General features: G+C 50.4%; 1 protein-coding gene across 4 annotated transcripts in view; it reads left to right on the top strand.

Moving 5' to 3' along the window:
• Positions 1-9,468: 9,468 nt before the first annotated feature.
• Positions 9,469-20,429, top strand: part of PLEKHM1 (pleckstrin homology and RUN domain containing M1) — a 39,900-nt gene continuing 28,939 nt past the window's right edge. For all 4 annotated transcript variants that reach the window (XR_008294380.1, XR_008294379.1, XR_008294378.1 and 1 more), the window contains exons 1-3: positions 9,469-9,537; positions 12,759-13,006; positions 14,741-15,367. Coding sequence is in view for 1 of the 4 variants with exons in the window: in XM_053212636.1 (XP_053068611.1) it covers positions 9,487-9,537; positions 12,759-13,006; positions 14,741-15,367 (926 nt within the window). In the remaining 3 variants the exon portion in view is untranslated. The remainder of the gene's footprint in view (positions 9,538-12,758; positions 13,007-14,740; positions 15,368-20,429) is intronic.

The raw sequence follows: 20,429 nt of genomic DNA, 5'->3' as shown, positions 1-20,429 counted from the left end.
CTCTGCCTGAGGCGAAGGGGCCTCTCAGAGTGTTGTGATTTACTTCTCTTTTTCTATACCACCTCAATCACACTGAGAAGTTTCTATCTCTGGTGCCATCTCGGGGGCTATCCAAAACACTGACTGTGCGGGCAGGTGGTCTCAGGCCCACACTTGCTGGGTTTGTGCTGGGCACCCCGCGCTGTCTTAGGGGCCTGGCTAGAACTACGGTATGGGGTTAGAAGCGGTATTCTCAAACGTACGCATTCCTGGCTTACCACAAGCCCACTTTGCCACGGGGCCACTGTTTCTATTGCTAGTTCTCCAGCTTAGGATCAGCGCTGGGTGAGGATCCACCCGTATGTAGCTTTCTTCATGAGTTTGTACGGGGCTTGGGCCCCCTAGTTCACTTAACCTCTCTTATGCCTGTTTCGATCGCCTTATGCCACGAGGCACCAGCAGTGGCGCTTACCTTCAGGGGGTGGTTTGCTATGGGCTAAAATCAAAATTCTATCTGGCACTCTAGGAGCCCTGTTTTTCCACACCGGCTAAATTCCTCTTTGGCCCTCCAGCTCCTAGGTTTGAAGCGAGATTCTCCACATTTTCTCGACCTTCAGATCCACGGTGGGAGGGCAACGAGCTCAGAAAAGGTATGGGCCAAGGTCTGGAATTGCGTGGGACCTGCCATTCCCAGCGAGTAGACTCTCCACGGCGCAGGGGCGGGGATTTCGCAGGAATTCGACACCCTTAGACCCCCGAGGAAGTTCAGCACGCTCTTGCAGTTCTTCCTGCCTGGCTTTGAATGACTGCAGTTGCGACTAGTGCCCTTGGACCGCGGACAGGACCAGTGCCTCTAGTGAGCGGTCACGAGGCCCTTCGCGTGCGGTGCAGGCCTCCAGCTCTGTCCTGTGCCTCCTCCCTTTCCCACTTGCCCAGTCTGTCTTTATCTCCCCCTTCCCTTCGGTTCCCCCTCCCCTTAATCTGGCCGTTCCTTGCTAGCATTCCTCTCCACCTCTCCGTGCGCCCTCCCCTACTGAGCTCCAGTCTGCATTCCTACCTCCCACCAGCCCTTTCTCTTACCTGTCTCTTCGGCTGGCTAGCGGTCATCGCCCCTTTCCTGGCGTCCACCCGGATAGGCTCAGATCTTTCAAAGGTGCTTCCGCCAGTGATAACCTTCCAGGCCTTCTTGACTCCTGCGGAGGGCCATAGAAAGCGCTTTGCGATGTACCTTTTATATTGCTCAAATAACCGGGTACTTGGGAGATTTTTTTTTATTTTTGCCGGCCTCAGAGCCTACCTGGATCTGGAACTCTGTTGGCCCAGGGAATGGTGGAAACGTGCGCCAGAGTAAAGATGGCAGTAGAGGAAAGACTAGCCTGCATGACTTTGCCAGTGGGGCCGAGAGGCCTGCGACGTAAGAGAAGACCGGAGGGCGAGGGGCTCCTGGAAACAGATCGAGACAAGTAGATTACCAGGCGGGGTTTCCCACTAGCTTTTGCAGACAGCGGATCTGCGCAGAGAACAGTCATTGGACGACCTGCGGAATGATTGCTTGGCTCCATCTTGGAAGAGGGCCATGCTTTGTATCAAAGACACTGCATTGCTCATTGATGTGCTATACTTATACCAGAATCACTATCATCTTAATGCCGAGGAAAGCTGGCCCATTTTCACTAGTTAACATTCCTTACTTTCGCAGAAGTTGTCTTAACTGCTACGATAATGCATTTGCTTCTGTGGCCTTGTTTATTTATTTTTAATGTTTATTTACTTTTGAGAGGGTGGAGCGACAAGCGGAGGGAGGGGCCCGAGAGACAGAGAGATGAGAGATGAGAGAGAGATTGACGAGCGCGTTCACATGTAGAAGAGAAATAGATGAGACGAAGAGACGAGAGAATGAGTGGAATCCCAAGAGGCTCTGCACAGGTCAGCGCAGTGCCAATGCAGGGGCCTGGAAACTCACAACTCGTGAGATGGTGACCATAAGCCGTAAGTCAGACATTAACCGACCGAGCCACCCAGCGATCCCTTCCCGTGTCCTATATTTCTAACTCTTCTGTTCAACTGTTAACCTACTAAAATGTACTCAGATTTCATTAGTCTAAAATCGAGGTGAGGGTGGTTGACTCGCATTCCTAGAGATGAGAATTATGGAAGAGGGTCAGCCCGCACACCACTCAGGTGCCACATGCTCCCAACAGCTGGTTTTATAAATACGGAAACAAGACTGGGACCCCTTTCTTCTCCTCCTTCCAGAAATGGCTGATGGAGATCCTGGCCCCAGATCAGTGGTGCTTTCTTCTCAAGAACTGTCCCGTTCCCCAGACCAGCCCTGTAGACACCCCCCCTCACAAAAGTCCCCTGAGACCTGAGGTATGCAGTTACACTCTCCACCCAGTGCTACAACCCCAACTCAGGCCACTAAGATCCCATGTGACCTAAGCCTGCAGGTATGAAGTGTCCAAAGCACAAGACATCTCTCCCCACCCCCTACCAAACACACACTATTGATTTGTTCTGAGTCCATGTGGAAATTGTGACAATATCAACTCTACCAGTATAAGGAAACAAACAACTTCCTGGCTAGATGAGAATAACCAGGAACACATTAAGCTTCATGCCTGGGGGCTGTACGGGGTAACCTTCAAGGTGCTTCCCTTGGTAGACTAGCGGTGATCAAAACCTGTATGCTTTGTTGAGAAATCCACCAGGCGGAGACTTACTTCGCACTGATGCCTCAGGGAGGGGGGGGTGGCAAAACTAGGGTAGTCGCGGGCTTTCTCGGTCCGATTTTAACAAGTGGGAGCCACCTTCCGGGCGACAGGAGGCCAAACAGACAGCACTCAAATCGGTTAGATAGTGCTGTGCCCAGGCAAGGTCATGACCCAGAAGGCGGCCGCCCCCTGGATCTAGATTTGAGACCCCGCAGACGCTGCTGGGGGCGGGGCAGTAGGACCACGTTCCGCCGACCCCACTGGTGAAACTGGGCGTACACCGGTGGCCTCGCCTCTTCGTGCGGCATCTCGGGTTGGTCGCAGAGTGCCGGCTCCTCCCAGAGGCAGAGAGAGGAGAAGCTTAGAGAGATAGAGAGGATGCAGTAAGTATAGATCACTCACCTGCTCGGGGCTGTTGACTCGCGGCTTTCCCGGCGCTGGCCCCAGCCACGAGGCTCCGGCGGCCCTGCTCGTTTGGCTCCGCGGTCCGGGGGCCGGAGGCCGGACGCCGAACCAACGTGATGGCGTCCAGGCGCCGCGAAGCGCCGTTTCTGTCTGTCTGATGGCCGGGATGGCCGCAGCGTCCTGGGCCGGAGGCTTTGGGGCTGCCGTGGCCAGGAGTGCCCCGCGCCCCTTTTTCCCCGCTCCCTCTGGTGAGGTAGGGTCCAGAGGAGCGAGGGAGGGTGAGTAGGACGGCGGGGCCTGAACGGCGAGAGTACGGGACGTACTGGGTTCTCTCCAGCCCTGTCTCGTGATCGCTAACCCTTTGGTTGCTTTGATGAAACTGTCCTGCTTCAGAGAACTTTATTTCACCTTCACCGCTGAGCCCCTCGCACCCCTAACACCCCACTCGGACCGAAGCCTTCAGCCCAAACAGCCAGTGCTGCCCCGTCTCCTTCCTCTTCTTCACCGTGACCCGAGCCCCAGCCCTGTAACCCGCCTCACCCTTCACCCATCTGGGGGTCTTGCCGTTAAGTGCAGCCACACATCTCGACCCCGACCGGTAGCCCACTTTCCAACCCCCCCCCTCAATAGGACAGCCACTTCCTCGCATCCCTGTATGCATATCTCATTCTCACCCCTAACCCCTCTGGCGTTCCCTGAGTCCCACGCACACCTCCTCCCGAACCCCCCCCCCTCACACCCCTCCCCCGTACTTTCTGGGCTCCCTACCCCTTTTTCAGGCTCAGCTTTCTTATCCTCCAGCCCCCTGCTCAGCCTCCCCCAAAGGTCAGATAAGCAAAAACACCCACTCTCCCCCCAACTCATGTTAATACCTGTACACAACCAGAGTAGATGCCCTAGTGCGCTTACCCCCCTCCAAGTCTTCTTGATCAACGTCGGTTCTCAGCCTATCTCAAGTCTTGTTTGTATTTCTTTCCATCACCCACTCAACTCCCTAACTTCAAAAGCCCACCAAGCGTACTTTTCTTTCCTATCCCCAGCACAGCCTGAGGACAACTTCATTCCTGAGTCTGTGCTAAACCACCCCCCAACCTCTTGCTGCCCTAGTTCCACACCACCCCTACCCAACTGTTTTAGACTGACTGTCTTCCTATCCCCAATTAACTCTTCATCCCTAACTCTCTGTGCCCATTCTTCCCTTGATGGGGTCCCCATTTGATAGTAATTCTGAGAAACTAGTGCAGTCACACCTGCCGACCCACACTGTTTTCAGAGCCAGGCACTTGCCGAACACCTCAATTGATGCAGGGCCTAGATGGTCAAGTAAGTGTGGAGGAGTAGAGATTCCTTTCCGTTGGGTCCAAGTTGCTTTTTACCTGGATGGTCAGGTCCCCTGTAGCTCGTCCTCTACAAGGATTAGTCTTCCTGGCTATCCTATTAGATTACTCGGTATGGCTGCTGGAATGGTACGGATCACATCCAACTACCTGGAAGGCTGAGGGGTCAGCTAACTCCATTTCAGATGGCGGGCAGTGGGAGCTTACACTTTCCTTTTGGGTGATGATTGGTGAAACCTCCAGGGCGGGTTCACAGTGTGGGGTTGGGATGTGGTCACATGAATCATCGTCATGCTGTATTGCACTCGCCGCTATAGAAAGGACCCTACCCGAGTGCTTACCTTCCTGGCCAGAAACTGGTTGTAGAATTATACCCGCCTACGAATGTGCACAGATCAGGTGACGTTTACATAATGTTTGTGAAGAAGTAGAGATGAGTGGATCTGGGGGACGCCGAGGCCTTCAGTGGGGGCTGTTGAATTTGCTTCCTCTTTTGGCAGTGCTGGAGCATTGGAGTTTATTTGACATTTTGATTTACCATGAACACAGAGAGTCAAGTTATCTCAGAGTAGCTAGACATTTTGAGGCTCAGGCTCAACAATTGTTAACATTTATATATCTCCTGGGAAATTGGGGGCTGCACCTCCCTCTAAGTTCTGGTGGACGCAAACTCCGAAGGAATTGGCCATTTGACAGCCACCTTGTAAAGGACCCCAAAGAAGACCTTTGTCTATGCTTTGCATTTATAGTCTCACGCCTGTCTGGAAATGGATGGCACTTTCCCTTCAATGTCACCTTCGTTAAGGTGTGATCTCCTGAAGGGTTTACAGCCTGTTGGAGTCTTGGTGTTATGGGACGGAGTTCCACAGTGACCCCAACCCACTGAAAAGTTGTATACCTCTAAACCATCTTACGGTCTGCAACGGGTCTGAGCCTCGTTTATATTACTCATCGGTTCATTCAGCAAGTATTTTTTGTAGCGACACTGTGTGCCGTGACACTGGTTGAAGCACATTAGAAACTACAATGGTGAATGACCGTCAGGCAAAGGTCCTGCTTTCGTTCACTCCAAGATGTTTGGTCCTTGCCAGAATCGGTCAAAGGGATCTTGGGACAAGCATTTGGGAGAGAGATGGGTGGTGTTGATGGAAGGAGGGGGAGGGAGGAAAGAAAGATACCCAGTGTTCCTAGAACTTCACATTTCTGGCTCTCACCCACTAGCCTTTGGACTTGGGAATTCACGAGTAGAAGTTGCTTGCCTCCAGCTGACTATTGCAGTTGCTTTTGTTGCCCTACCCCCCCCCCCCTCCCACACCCATAATCCCACCCCCCACAGGGCTCTATGTCATAGAAATCCGGACATTTCTTCAGGCTTAGAAGGAGGTGCTGTTTAACATCAGGCAACTCACTTCGTCTGTTGTTATACCGCTTGGTCCTTTCTGTATCAGAAGATAACTTTGTCATTTGTTTCCAACTGAAAACCTGACTCAACACCTTGGTAGAGCAGCTGGTGGGCTTAACACACCGGCCTGTTGTGTGCATAGCAGAGTGCGGGATCGGAGTCAGGCCGTAGAGGACGAGGCTGTCGCGATGGCGGGCTGGAAGTTCTCTCCAGGAAAGAAGAGCTTGCTTGTGTTACTGATGAATCGGAAGTGTTTCGAAAGTGGGGAAGCCAGGTTTATCCATTTCTTTCTTTTAATGTAAAGTTCATCTGAGTCCTTCTCCTCTTTTCGTTTCTGCCTTAGTCTCTGGAGGAAAGTGATGAAATTGGACTGTTTATAGGAAGGCAGGCAGTATCACGAAGAGAAGAGAAATCAACCACAACGATTCACTTCCTGTGTTGTTGGAACGTTTAGGAGGGACAGCTACCGGAAACCTGGCTGGCATGGAACGGACTGTGGTCCAGCTAGGGGTGCCACAGATCTGATGGGCAGATTGTTTCTTCGTCAGTGTTAGGCCTTCTTAGATAAGGTGAGCTTTCTGAAGAAAGATGTCTGTGAATAATAAAGTTTGCCGAAACCTTGAACCAAGGACTGGGGACAGTAATGAACTGGCGAAAGGCACAGAGCTTGGAATTGAGAAAATTCATGTCCCTCACCTTGAGGCGTGTTTCTATACTGAGCCTCAGTTTTCTCTCCTGTGATGAGGGAAATCATTCCTTCTCTCTCACAGGATGTTTTAAGGAATTAAATGAGGATAGAGAATGAGAGCCTGTCGCAAGACCGTGAACGGATACCGAAGGCGGGGGCAAGAGCGTAGAACGGAAGGGTGGCTTCAGAGTAGTTTCCCTAAAGGCACACGGCGCCTCACCTTTTCTGACTCAACTGTATCAGGGATGTTTGAACTCTCTACTTGCTCTACTTGTATTCTGGGTCTCCTGAAGACCCACCCCTCTTTCGTTTGCTTCTTGGTGTCAGTGAAGACAGTTCTGAGGATAGAAAGTGAAACCAAGTCCCATAGCATGGTAGATGGGGGTCGGGACCCACCCAAGGAGCACTGCTGGAGATGCTGACTAGCAGTCAGGAGGACCCAGAGCCTCAGTGAATTACTCACACTCGTAGCATTGGTCAGTGGTCCTGCCTCTCTGAGCCACTTGCCTGCTCCTGCTCCTGAGGCGTTCTAGCACCGACAGGCCCCTATCGTAAGGGAGGCTTTCGGCTTCCTGCAAAGAAAGAAAGATGTAGCCCAGGAACTTTTGGCCTAGACCCCCACGTCCCAGCTTCTGGTTTGGTGAAGTGTGTACAAGTGGCCATTCTTCTCGGATTCTCTGCAACGCGTTGTCCTTTTGTGACGTTACCTGACAGCGGTTTTTAGGTCACAGTTCGTCTCTTGTCTAGGCCCCCGCTCTGAGCTCTCAGTGTCAGCTTTACTTTGTTTTTTCAGCAGACCCTGGCTAACTGGCCCAGAGCACCCACTTTATGTTGTTATAAGCCTCCCTTCCCCTCCCAGTGTAATTATTATATTCAGTTTAATCTCGGTGATGAGGCCTCAGTGGTCCTCCTCTTCAGAATGTGCTGAGGCCCAAGCCTTGAGCGCACCGGATGAGGGCAAAGGGCAGGTTTTAGGGCTTGAGGTCTACTGTCTTCGAAGGGCAGGTCCCCCCGGAATTTGCCAAAGGGGATTGGATGCCAGGGGTCTCAAAGCCAGAGAGCCTGAACTTGGCCTGCAGGGGACTGCGGTAGGGGGTAGCCTTGGAACGGAAACCCCAGCTCTCGGATCAGGCACGGTTTCACGGACCCACTCATGTAGTATCGTCCCCTTCTCCCGGTGCCCTGGTGGCCAGAGCATGGAGCTGGTCTCTCCAGCAAAGGGTCCTGAGGATTCCCGGTGGGTCGGAGCTGGGAAAGTGGTGGAGGGAGAGACAGTGTTGATGGGCTGTTGGCCAGGGGCTAGTGTTCCTCCTGTCAGTCTGTTGTGCGCTGACCAGAGCTGGTTTGTGGGGCCCGTCCCTCCACACACCTGTCTCCCTTTGCATGTCCTTACTTAGGAAGGTCGGCGCTGGGGTCCTGTTCACCCTCTGCCGGATCCAGAGGCCAGGGCTTGAATCAGAGCGTCTTTCCCTCATTTAGGGCCACCCTGCCGTTTCTCCATGCCTCGCTGTTCGCCTGTAAACCTTTCCTGCCAGACTCAACCCGATGCTCCCTTGCATCCGCCACCTGGGCCCCCGGCCGAAGAGCCTCCTCCCAAGACTCCCCTGCCCCTCCCCAGCCACCCCTTAGCCCTCGCTCACACCTGCCTCTTCCAGAAGGGTGGATGTCATCCTGGCCGAAGGGTGGTAGAGCCCGCCACTGATCAGCCCTGGGATCTTGGGAAGTTCCTTGACCTGGGTCAGCTTTGATTTCATATCTGTTAGATCTGGATAATAAAGAGCTCGCCTGGGGTGGTTCCAAGGAATGAATGAAGCAATGTGTGGTAAACAGTACAAAATCCATTCAGCATGCCTCCATTTGATAACTTCTTTGGGCCATCGGTTTTTGAGAACAGAGACAGCGATGACCTGTTTTTTGGTGTCCCTCCATGCTCGGCAGTGTGGTCACTAGAGATCTGTTTAGATGGGAATGTGCCTGCCCAATCCTGGTCCGTCCAAGTGGCTGGGGCGGTCCAGGCGAGCCAACAGCCCCCCCCCCGAGGCTCAGGTTGAGGCCCCCCCCCCACCTAAGCCACCCCCAGGGGGTGGGGGGGAGCCAGTGCCCATGAGGGATTTACCTGTGTATGACTTCAGGTAGTTGAGCGGACTCATTCAGGACAGTGGGCCTTTGCCTATAAGGCTTGGCCACATCCAACCGGGGTAATAGACACCATTTATCCTTAGTACCGTCAGGCCCCGTGCTGGGCGTTTTCCACATTCATAACCTCCATTTGAGACGTCTGCCGTGGTGCCCACCTGGCATGCCTAAGTGGTTAGTGGCAAATCGAGATTCGAACCCGTGTTGTTTCCCTTAGGCGTGTCCCTGTGCTGCTCCAGCTGGACCCTCGTGCCTGGAGGGGAAGCAGCTATGTAGCAAGAGGCCCTCCCTTTGGAAACTTCCTTCGGTTGTGCTTGTCCCCGCCGAGCTGGCAGACATCGGGCTGGCACAGGAGTCAGAGGCTCCGAATGTGAATTGTGAGCCCCTGCTTCCTGGTCCATGTGGGCTCTTGGCACCTCCAGCGGCAGCATCCCCTCGCACCCTTAGTTCTGTATCCAAATCAGCCCTTCATTCCCTGCTTTTTTGTGCCAGCGTTTGGTGTGGCACACAGAGGCCTTTCCATGCCCTGATTAGGGTGGACCCAACCATGGCACATAGGATTCCCCCACCTCCTGAGATCCGAGCCCTCAGATTTCTTCTCTTCCCTTGTTTCCTTCCTTAAAATCCACTCTTGACTTTTACTTTTGAATTCAGAGGCCTTTGACATTGCAGTTTGAGGAAGATGGGCTGACCCGCTGCCTGCTGGGGGGAGGGGGAGAATTGGCTGGGGGTGGTTGTGAGCTGGAACCTGCTCATCTGGCCGCCGCCGGCTGTTCTCTGCAGGTGTCATGTGATTCTCCGAGGGAAGCTGCAGTGTGAGCGGAAATGCTCTCAGGTGGGTGGAGAAATGGACTGGACCCCCGGGCTGCCATCCCGGTAGGCAGTCGGAGAGGCTCTCAAGGGTGGGGAAGGGGGCACGGGACAGCCATTGTCATTGGTTTTCCTCACTTTGAAATGATATGAGTACTGTCTGGAAAGCAGAGGCCTCGGGTTTGTTGAGAAAGGGTAATTAGCAGAAGCAGGCTTCTGAGGAGATCCTGCCCTTTCTAGAACATCTTATTGGTGATGGAATGGGACTTGATAAAAAACGACGGATTTTAATACGGGCTGCCTGAAGACCAAGGATTTCTCAAAGGAAGTCATACATATGGGGCGCCTGGGTGGCTCACACGGTTAAGCGTCATGATCGTAAGCGGCTCATGGTCTTACAGTTTTGTGAGGTCAAGCCCTGCATTGGGCGCTCTGCTGTCAGAGCAGAGCCTGCTTTGGATCCTCGGTCCGCTCTGTCTCTGCCCCCTCCCCCACAGGCACATACACGTATGCACATTCTCTCTCTCTCTCTCTCAAAAATAAGTAAACATTAAAAGAAGGGGCAGCTGGGTGGCTCAGTCGGTTGAGCATCCGACTTCGGCTCAGGTCATGATCTCACGGCTCATGGGTTGGAGCCCCGCATCGGGCTCTGTGCTGCCAGCTCAGTGCCTGGAGGCTGCTTCATATTCTGGGTCTCCCTCTCTCTGCCCTCTCCCTCTCATGCTGTCTCTCTCTGTCTCTCAAAAATAAATAAACATTAAAAAAAAAAGAGAAAAGAAAAGAAGGCATTAGGGTGGCCTGGGTGCCTCAGACGGTTGAGCGTCCATTTGGCTCAGGTCATGATCTCACGATTTGGGAGTTTGCTGCTGTCACCACCTAGCCCACTTTGAATCCTCTGTCCCCCTCTCTCTTTGCCTCTCTCTCTCTCTCTCTCTCTCAAGTCAAATAAGCAAACAATAAAAGAAGTATATGACCCTAAGTCATATGAAAAGATGTCTAACATCAAAAGACTGCATACTATATGACTTCATTTACACAAAATGTCCAGAATTGGCAAATCCATAAAGACAGAAAGTAGATTAGTAGTTGCTAGGGGTTGAGGGAGAGGGGACTAGAGAGGAGTGACTGCTCATGGGCACAGTGTTCCTTTTTGAGACAATGAAAATGTCCTAAAATTAGGTAGTGGCTGTAGTTTCACTATTCTGTGAATATACCAAAAATCACTGAACTGAATAGTTTAAATGAGTGAATTTTATGCAATGTAAATTGTGTCTCATTAAAGCTGTTATAAAGAAAAAAGGAACAGGGGCGCCTGGGTGGCGCAGTCGGTTGAGCGTCCGACTTCGGCTCAGGTCATGATCTCACGGTCCATGAGTTCGAGCCCCCCGTCGGGCTCTGTGCTGACAGCTCAGAGCCTGGAGCCTGCTTCGGGTTCTGTGTCTCCCTCTCTCTCTGACCCTCCCCCGTTCATGCTCTGTCTCTCTCTGTCTCAAAAATACATAAACATTAAAAAAAAAAATTTTTTTTAAAGAAAAAAAGAACATTCGACTTTTCTAAGAACATTAACATGAACTGTTTGGGCTAAGATAAAAATAAAACAGTAAAATATTTATCCATAATCCTATCAGCTAACAGTTCAAACCAGGTTTGCTGTATTCCCTCCCAATCCTTTTCCAAAACACATAGGTAATTTTGACATGCTTATATTATGACAGAACTGTCTTTATCTTTCCAAAGGATTTTACATATATGTATTTTATAATTGATTTATGTAACAGACCTTAACGGAATACTTACATGTGTCAGGAACCAGGCCAAGTGTTGAGGATGCAAGAATGAAAAAAAAAAGCAAGTCCTGCCCTCAGAGTAATCCCCCCACCCCCCAACTCCTGTGCTGTAGGTCAGGAAGTATTCGTTCCGTTTAACAGATGAGGAAATTAAGCTCAGTGAGGTTAAGTGACATGTCTGCCGTGACCCAGCTGTTGACCAACAGAGCTGAGACTAACATCTGCCTCTGACTGCCAGGTCAAGGATCTTTCCTTTTTTCTTTCTTTCTTTTTAAAGTTTATTTATTTATTTTAGGGGCGCCTGGGTGGCTCAGTCAGTTAAGCGTCCTATTTCGGCTCAGGTCATGATCTCACGGCTCGTGGGTTTGAGCCCTGCATCAGGCTTTGTGCTGACAGCTCAGAGCCTGGAGCCTGCTTCGGATTCTGTGTCTTCCTCTCTCTCTGCCCCTCCCCCCCCATACTTTGTCTCTCTCTCTCTCTCTCTCTCTCTCTCTCAAAAATAAACATTAAAAAGATTTTTAAATAAATAACGTTTATTTTATTTATTTTGAAAGGGAGAGTGAGCATGAGCAGAAGAGGGGCAGAGAGAGGGAGAGAGAGAGAGAGAGAGAGAGAGAGAGAGAGAGAGAGAGAATCTCAAGCAGGCTCCACACTGTCAGCACAGAGCCAGATACAGAGCTCAAACTCAGAAACCGTGAGATCACGACCTGAGCTGAAATCAAGAGTCAGATGCTTAACCGACTGAGCCACCCAGGTGCCCCTAGGATCTTTCGTAATGTGGACCATGCTCCTGTTTTCTTGGTGTTTTTATGGTTCTAAAGTGGCACTTGTAGCCTCTTCATGGAATCGTAGACCCCTAAACAAGGTGCAAAGCTTCACCCCTGCCCTAGATGGATCACCCAGGCTCCCACACCTGTAACTATGATGGAGCCGGTATTTAAACACAAGATTTCTATGGCTATCAAATCACTGAAGTTCGGTTTAAAAAGCAAAACAAGAGAAAAACATACAAATATCTTTGCAAAAAAATAGCTATCTCTGGGGGGTATAAGTACGTAATTTTCCTTTTCTCCTCTATGCTTTGTCTCTGTTTTCTTTCTTTCTTTTTTTAAAATTTTTTTCCAACGTTTATCTATTTTTGAGAGAAAGAGAGAGAGCGCGTGCGTGCGTGTGCAAGTGGGGGAGGGGCAGAGAGAGAGGGAGACACAGAATCCAAAGCAGGCTGCAGGCTCTGAGCTGGCAGCACAGAGCCCGACGTGGGGCTCGAACCCATGAACCGTGAGATCACGACCTGAGCCGAAGTCGGACGCTCAACCGACTGAGCCACCCAGGCGCCCATCTTTGTTTTCTATGATTAGCTTGTGCTAGTTTTGCTGTATACACACCCACAGGTAGACGTGAGGCGTGTGTGGGTGTGCGTGTCTTTGGTGATAAGCACTTCCCTTCCAGGGGTCACCGCAGGATCTTCTAAGGGCCTGTGTTATGTCTGACACTGACTAGGTCATCAAGAAGAAGCTAGTGGGATCTGTGAAGGCGTTGCAGAAGCAGTACGTGTCCTCGGACACAGTGGTCACTAGCGAAGACGGAGATGCCAACACCATGTGCAGTGCCCTGGAGGCTGTATTTATCCACGGCCTGCATGCCAAGCACATCCGAGCCGAGGCCGGAGGGAAAAGGAAGAAGAGCGCCCACCAGAAGCCTCTGCCTCAGCCTGTCTTCTGGCCCCTCCTGAAAGCTGTCACCCACAAGTGAGATCAGCAGGGGAGGCTTTGCTTTGGGGAGGAGCTTCAGTGTGGGTGACCCTGGGCTCTCCCTCTACAGCTCTATGGGAAGGCAGCAGAGATGCTCTGTGTTCTAGAATGGACATGGGTGAGATAGGGGTTATTGTTAGACCAAGCCTCAAGAGCCCCTCAGCGCACAGGCAATGGCCTGGGGCTGCTCAGGCCCCTGGCTGGTCGCCTTTAGCAGGAGCCGCTTTTTTGCCACACCGTGGCAAAGTTAGGTAGTTGGAACAGAGAATGTGTGGCCTGCAAAGCCTAAAATCTTTACTAAGTGGCCCTTAACAGAAGAGGTTTGCGGACCCTGCCTTGGAATGTTTGAACATCTCTATGCTAAGTATTATATCCTAACAGGCTGTGGCATTTTTTAAAGCAGTGGAATCCAGATCATCTGAATATCCACCCTGGGACGTTTGCCTCTGCGGCCCCGGCCCTAACTGCCTGGGCTTTGGAGCAAGCAGCTGCTGGCACGTTGCCTCTAAGGGCTATTAAATGCCACCTTCAGCCTGAAGGTGCCTTGTCGGTCTGTATCTTCCTTTTCATGCTGACTGCCACCGCCCTATCTCAGGGTCTTACCTCACTCCCAGGTGGCAGTGGCTTTCTAATTGTCCCCCTTATCTCATTCTGTCTGTCCTTAGGTCAGGCAGCTGGTTCACATTTATTGAGCTTAAGCTAACCCGAGCTCATTCCCTGAGCCCTGTGGAGCACGCACGCCTATGGGCAAGACGTGCTCAGGGCACTGTGATGGTCAGAGGAAGGGCATTTACATCAGACCAAGGGTTCGGGAACTGAGTTTGGTACATGATCTTATCCCGAGCAGCCCACCCGGAAGTCTGCGTGACTGCGGTCAAGTCATTTCCCGGTGTAAAAACTCTCAGGCTCCCCAGTGCTAGCCTGGAGTCCCATTCACTTCGTTGGGGCCCCAGAATCTGTAGCCTGACCACGTTCCCAGGTGATTCTGACGCACAGCCAGGTGTGGGGACCCTTGCCCCACTTTGCCTCACCGGTTGGATGCTCGAGACCCTGCATCACCTGACTTTGCAACCCAATCAGCCGCTCCTCCTCCTCCCCGTGCTGTAACGGGAGTGCTCACCACTCCTGTTACACAGCTGCTGCTTCCCTACCCTTGGTGCCTTTTTTCTGTCAGTCCTTGGTGCCTAAGGTTCCCCTTCCATCTTTGCCGCTTGAAATCCCTCAAGGCCCAGCTCGATGCCTTGCCTATCCCTAATCCCTATGCCTAATCCCTCAATGCCTTGCCTAAGGCATTGTTCTTACTGCAACCTGGAAGTGATTGCCTTCCCCCCACCCCAGCTCTACTGACAACAGGGTTCACCTCCGTGTGCCCTTGAAAGGTAGTAACCTGGACTGAGGGCAGGACCATGTCTGTATCCTGTATCTTCACGGCTCCAAAGACCTGGCACTTAGGGGCTCATCAGATGTATGCCGGATGAGCAGGTGATGTCAGGGGCGCCTGGGGAGTTGTAACAAAAATGGCAATTATCCTGCATGACAGTAACCTCGAACAAGTGGGGAGTTGTAGCTAAATATTTCTCAATTCCCTGTAGAACACTGCTATCTGAGATTTTTTCCCAAGCCTATATATACTTGCAGTCGTTATTACTGGCTCCTGCTCACCAGTGGATAAAACAATCCTCCGTGATCTGAAATCATTTCTTGAAACAAGCCTGTCCTCTCCACCCGCAGACACATCGTCTCGGAATTGGAGCACCTGATCTTTGTCAGCACGGACGTGGGCCGCTGCCGGGCCTGGCTGAGGCTGGCCCTCAATGACGGCCTGATGGAGTGCTACCTGAAGCTGCTCCTCCAGGAGCCCGCCCGCCTGTGCGAGTACTATCAGCCCACAGCCCTGCTTCGAGACGCCGAGGAGGGCGAGTTCCTCCTCAGCTTCCTGCAGGGACTGACGTCCTTATCCTTCGAGCTCTCCTACAAGTCCGCCATCTTAAACGAGTGGACGCTTACCCCACTGGCTCTCTCTGGGCTTTGCCCGCTCTCTGAGCTCGACCCCCTCACCACCTCTGGGACAGAACTACAGCGGAAAGAGTCTCTGGATTCAATTTCCCATTCCTCAGGCTCGGAGGACATCGAAGTCCAGCACTCAGGCCATAAGATCCGACGGAACCGGAAGCTCACGGCCTCCTCCCTCAGCCTGGACACCGCCAGTTCATCCCAGCTGTCTTGCAGCCTAAACTCTGATAGCTGCCTACTCCAAGAGAATGGCTCCAAGAGTCCAGACCGTTCCGAGGAGCCCATGTCCTCCGACTCCGACCTGGGGACAGCAAATGCCGATGACTCAGACCCGTCTCTGCAAGAGTGAGTGTCCTCCCCCCACTCCTTCTCCTCCCCCTGCCTGCCTGCCTTCTCCTCTTCCTCTTTCTCTCCCTTCCTATGGCATGTGATGGCCTGTCACTGAGCACTGAGCTCTCTAAGGGCATAAAGGAAAAGAGGACCGTGGCTCTTCCTCAGGGACTTATAACTGGAGGCAACGTGGGGCAGCGAGGAGAATGGATTCAGGGAGGGCTCAGAGCTGAATCAGGCTCCGGCTCTGCCCCTGGCTGATCTTCGACAAGTTACCTAATTTGTCTGAGGCTTCGTGTAAAATATTATTGCCTCTAGGGCGGAAACTAACGGTTCGGAGTTAGATGTACGACTTCCAAAAGACGCAGTGAAGCCCAGCGCGTCAGGGTGCTCCGCTGCGACCTCCCAGAAGGCCTCTGAAGGACACAGACCCTGAATGAGGCCTGGAGGAGGTGGTGCGCAAAAGGGGCCAAGCAAGTGAGTGGAGGAAGAGCACAGGGAGCAATGAACTTGACTAGAGAAGGGACCCTGGGCAGAGCTATCTCTTTAAAAGAACTTTTTTCTATTTGAGTATTGTTGACACACGGTGTTATATTAGTCTCAGGTGTACAACGTAGTGAGTCACCATCTCTCTATGTTAACCATGCTCACCACAGCAGAGCCTTCTTCGTTCAGGCCCTTTTGAAACATTCGTTTTTTAATAGATTTATTTTTATGCTAAGAAAAAAAAGTCTACCTACAGTGAAACGTCTTTTCCACCTTTGTAACCATAATTATTAATTCCTTACATCTTTCTTTTTCTTTTTTTTAAAGTTTATTTATTTATTTTTGAGAGAATGAGCAGGGGAGGGGCAGTGAGAAAGGGGGACGGAGGATCTGAAGCAGATTCTGTGCTGACAGCAGAGAGCCCAACGTGGGGCTCGAACTCACGAACCGTGAGATCATGAGCTAGGCTGAAGTCAGACATTTAACTGACCGAGCCACCCAGGCACCCCCTTTACATGTCTTTTTCTGATGTTTCTAAATGCATCTAACAGATATGAATAGACTTTTTAAATGTCTTTTATATTTCTTATCTCTGCCCCATCCCCACAAAGCTATTATAAATATACTGTTTGATACCTTGTCTTAGAAGAGATCAGAATTTTTGTTTTGGAGCTTCATATCAGTTTCTTCAGTTTTTTTTTTCCCCTGTGGCATGTGTTTCCATTGTATGAATCTACCTTAGTTTATTTGACCAGCCCTGTATTTACTGGACACTGGAGTTCACTCTTTCTATAAATAACCGTGTGTATGTGATCTTTTAATTCTATGCAACTATCTCTGTTCAGTAAAGTCCCAGAAACAGAATTGCTGAGGCAAAGGATAAATGAATCTACAATTTTCATAGATAATCGCCTGTTTACACTCTGTCAGGAATGTACCTGTGCCCTCTCGGCCTTGTAGGCAGAAGGTATTATCAAACTTTTGGATATTTGCTCATCTAATAGGTAGAACATGATAAACTTTTTTTTCAAGTTTATTTATTTGTTTTGAGAGAGAGAGAGAGAGAGAGCAAGCGAGCATGAGTTGGGGAAGGGCAGGGAGAGGGGGGGAGAGAGAGAATCCCAAGCAGGCCCCTCGCTGTCAGTGAGATGCAGAGCGAGATGCAGAGCTTGATCCCAGGAACTGTGAGATCATGACCCGAGCCAAAATCAAGAGTCGGACGCTTAACTGACTGAGCCACCCAGGCGCCCCGAAAATGGTAAATTTTTATTAAGCGCTTCCTTCAGCCAGACCCATGTTCCCTCAGCCAGTGTCTAGGATCTTCTTTTCTACTCCTGAGTGCCCCTACCTTCTTGGTTCATTCAAGTCTTTACAGGTTTCCCAGCTGCTGTGGGAAGAACACCAGATTGGGTGCCGGTACGGACTGGCTTGTAGCAGGATCCGGCCTCAAGCCCTGTTCTACCAGTCCCAAGTCCAGTAACGGCAGGCCAAGCGTTGGCTCTGTGAGGTTGTTTCTTCATCTGTAAAGTGGAGGCTCCCTCATAGGGATTCTCTGGCTGAGAATCAGATCAGATGCCTGGGGGCGAATTACGGCTGAAGCAGCTTCTGAGCAACAGAGCACATTAGCTAGAACTTTCAAACATCAACAAGAATTTAGGTAGAACATCCTGGAAGGGAGCAATCCCCGCTCTATCGGCTGGGCCGATGGCGTGACTTAAGTTCATTCACCTGTCTGACCCCTTCCTTGTGTCTCCTCCTCCCACAGGCCAGCCCGCCGGCCCTCTGTCTGTCATGTGCCCTGCTTTTATCTTTCGTGAGTCTTGTGATTGGAAAATTCCAGCTTAAGGCCGTTGAATCAGTGACCGTCCACCCTGTGTGGGAAGCGTCATCCTGGGCATTGTGGGAGAAGTCAAGGGAAGAGGGTCAGGATGTACAGACCAGCGCGGGGCAGTGGCGTGCGGAACCAGCAAACACAGAGCACACAGACGCACAAACACACATCCAGCACCATCACTCTGAGTGCTGGGCTTGAAGTTATCTTCGCACGTCCACACACACCAGCTCTTAGAGGGTGTGTCTGAGGGTGAAGAGTCACATCAGCAGTTAAGAGTTCGCTTATTTTTATCATATTACTTAAATATTTGTTTACGTGGATTTTTTAAAGTTGATTTATTTTGAGAGAGAGAGAGAACAGGCGTTCTATCAAAATAAATGTTAAAAAAAGTTTTTTTAAAATCATCTACAAGTTAAACATAAAGTACAAAAGATGTAACATTCCAACGAAATGTATGAACTTAATGTTTTCTGGAAACCAAACTGCAGTTTGCTTTGTGAATAGAGGATTGATGGCCTGAATAGCTTCTTTTGTGTTGGTTGGGTCTGAATTACAGTGATCGCTGAGAAGCACAGCTAGGGGCCGGTGGTTAGGAGTGTGGACTCAGGAGCCAGACTGCTGGAGTCTTCCATTAACCAGCTTTGCGACCCCGGGCAAGATACTCAACCTTTCTGACCTTGATGTCCTCATCTGCAAGACGGGGATAAGAATGCTAGGAAGTGAGTTCAGGTATGCAAAGCGCTTAGAGCAGTGCCAATCACAGGGTGAGTGCTCCATAGGCGGTGTCATTATCATTTTACTACTGGGGGTCCCCGTGATGTCAGTTCTCGCGCTACTTGTCTGTGTATACACGGCTGCAGATCTGTGCTTGATGATATTTGTCAGAGGTCGTTATCATGAGGCCTTCTCTTGGGGGAAATGATTCTTCGCACATGCAGCCCCCTCCTGTACTTTCATGAGCACCCCTGACCGCCAGGTGGTGCCGTGGACCCCAACACGCTAGTCCACGCGCTCAGGAAAAGCGCAGGCTCAGAATCGCTTGGCGGGGGCACTTTATGGGGTGGTCATGCCGATTCTCCAGCCCATGCTTTTATTCCACACCTACGCCTCTGTGTACGCGCAATATACGTATGTATATAATACGTATATGTTTCCAGAGTGTCTTCTAAATGAAAGCACAAACTTGTAGAATTTTTGAACAGGCAGTTTTTGAAAAACGCTGCCCTGAGCTGGACAGAAGTGGAAGGACCGGAGCGTTTCAGCCCTATGTTGCATTTTCTTCAAAAGTTTTGAAAATTCTCTTTCTTTCACTTTTCCTTCAAAACCTCATCTCTAGCACTTTTTCCCACTTGATGTGCATGTCTCTTATTCTCTCTGGGTCCTGCCGACCAGCTCTGATCCTGGTGAGACTCCTGTGAATTTGATTTCATCCTGACCGTGGTGTTGATTTGGTGGAAACTCTAATTTATCACACAAGCTTCTTGCTGTCGGGTGGTGTTTCTTTATTCCTACACCCAGTCCACTCCATCATTAAAATGTGTCTTACAGATGAGGGGTCATTTATACTTGATAACCATTTCGGTAATGCTGGTGAATATTTCCGTAATTGTCTTTCCTTACATTTTTATAGCCATGTGTGTAGAGGCTAAGCAGTCTTGCCAGTGGCGATAAGAACAACCAATGACAAATTGAGGTTAATGTTTATTGAGTACTTACTTTGTGCCAGACACTCTATAGGCATTTTACCTATATGATCTCATTCAGCCTTGAACACAGTCATAGGTGGGTGCTGTTACCGTGCCGGTTTTACGGGTAAAGGAATGAAGTCCGTGAACTTTAGGAACCTATTGTGGGGCCACAGCAGTGTGCCAACCAAAGCCAACCAACATCACCCTTTAAGGAAACCCCTTACCCACTAGCTATGGCTTTACCTATTCTGGACATTTAATACCAACGGAATCATGCAATATGTGGCTTTTTGTGACCTCCTTCCTTCAGTTAGTAGGTTTTCAGGGTTCATCCGTGTTGTAGCATGGGTCATGGCTGAATCATATTCCATTGTGTGAATACACCACAATTTGTGTTATCTTTTCAGTTAGTGGACATTTGTTCTATTCCTACTTTTTGGCTACTGTGAATAATATTGCTGTGAACACTCATGTACAGGTTTTTGTGCAGACATTGTCTTTTAATTCTCTTGGGTATATACCCATGAGTTGAATTGCTGACTCATATGGTAACTCTATGTTTAACTTTTAAGGAACTACCAAACTGTTCTCCACAGAGGCTGCACCATTTCACATTTCCGCCAGCAGCGTGTAGGAGTTCCATTTTCTCTACACCTTTGCCAACACTTGTTATTCTCTGTCTTTTTAATTTTTTAAAAATTTTTAATGTTTCTTAGAGACAGAGCATGAGTTGGGGAGAGGCAGAAAGAGAGGGAGACACAGAATCTGAAGCAGTCTCCAGGCTCCAAGCTGTCGGCACAGAGCCCGACACAGGGCTCGAACCCACGAACCGTGAGATCATGACCTGAGCCGAAGTCGGATGCTTAACTGATTGAACCACCCAGGTGCCCCTCTGTCTTTTTTATTATAGGCATCTTGGTAGGCATAAAGTAGTATCTTATTACGGTTTTGATTTGTATTTCACTCCCGTCTAATGATATTGAGCATCTTTTCATGTACTTTCCATTTGTATACCTTTAGAGAAGTGTCTCTGTAAACCTTTGCCCATTTTTCAGTCAGATTATTTGTT

This window comes from Acinonyx jubatus, chromosome E1 (genome assembly GCF_027475565.1).
Source record: "Acinonyx jubatus isolate Ajub_Pintada_27869175 chromosome E1, VMU_Ajub_asm_v1.0, whole genome shotgun sequence".
Lineage (NCBI taxonomy): Eukaryota > Metazoa > Chordata > Mammalia > Carnivora > Felidae > Acinonyx > Acinonyx jubatus.
This window is presented reverse-complemented; position numbering and strand designations above follow the sequence as displayed.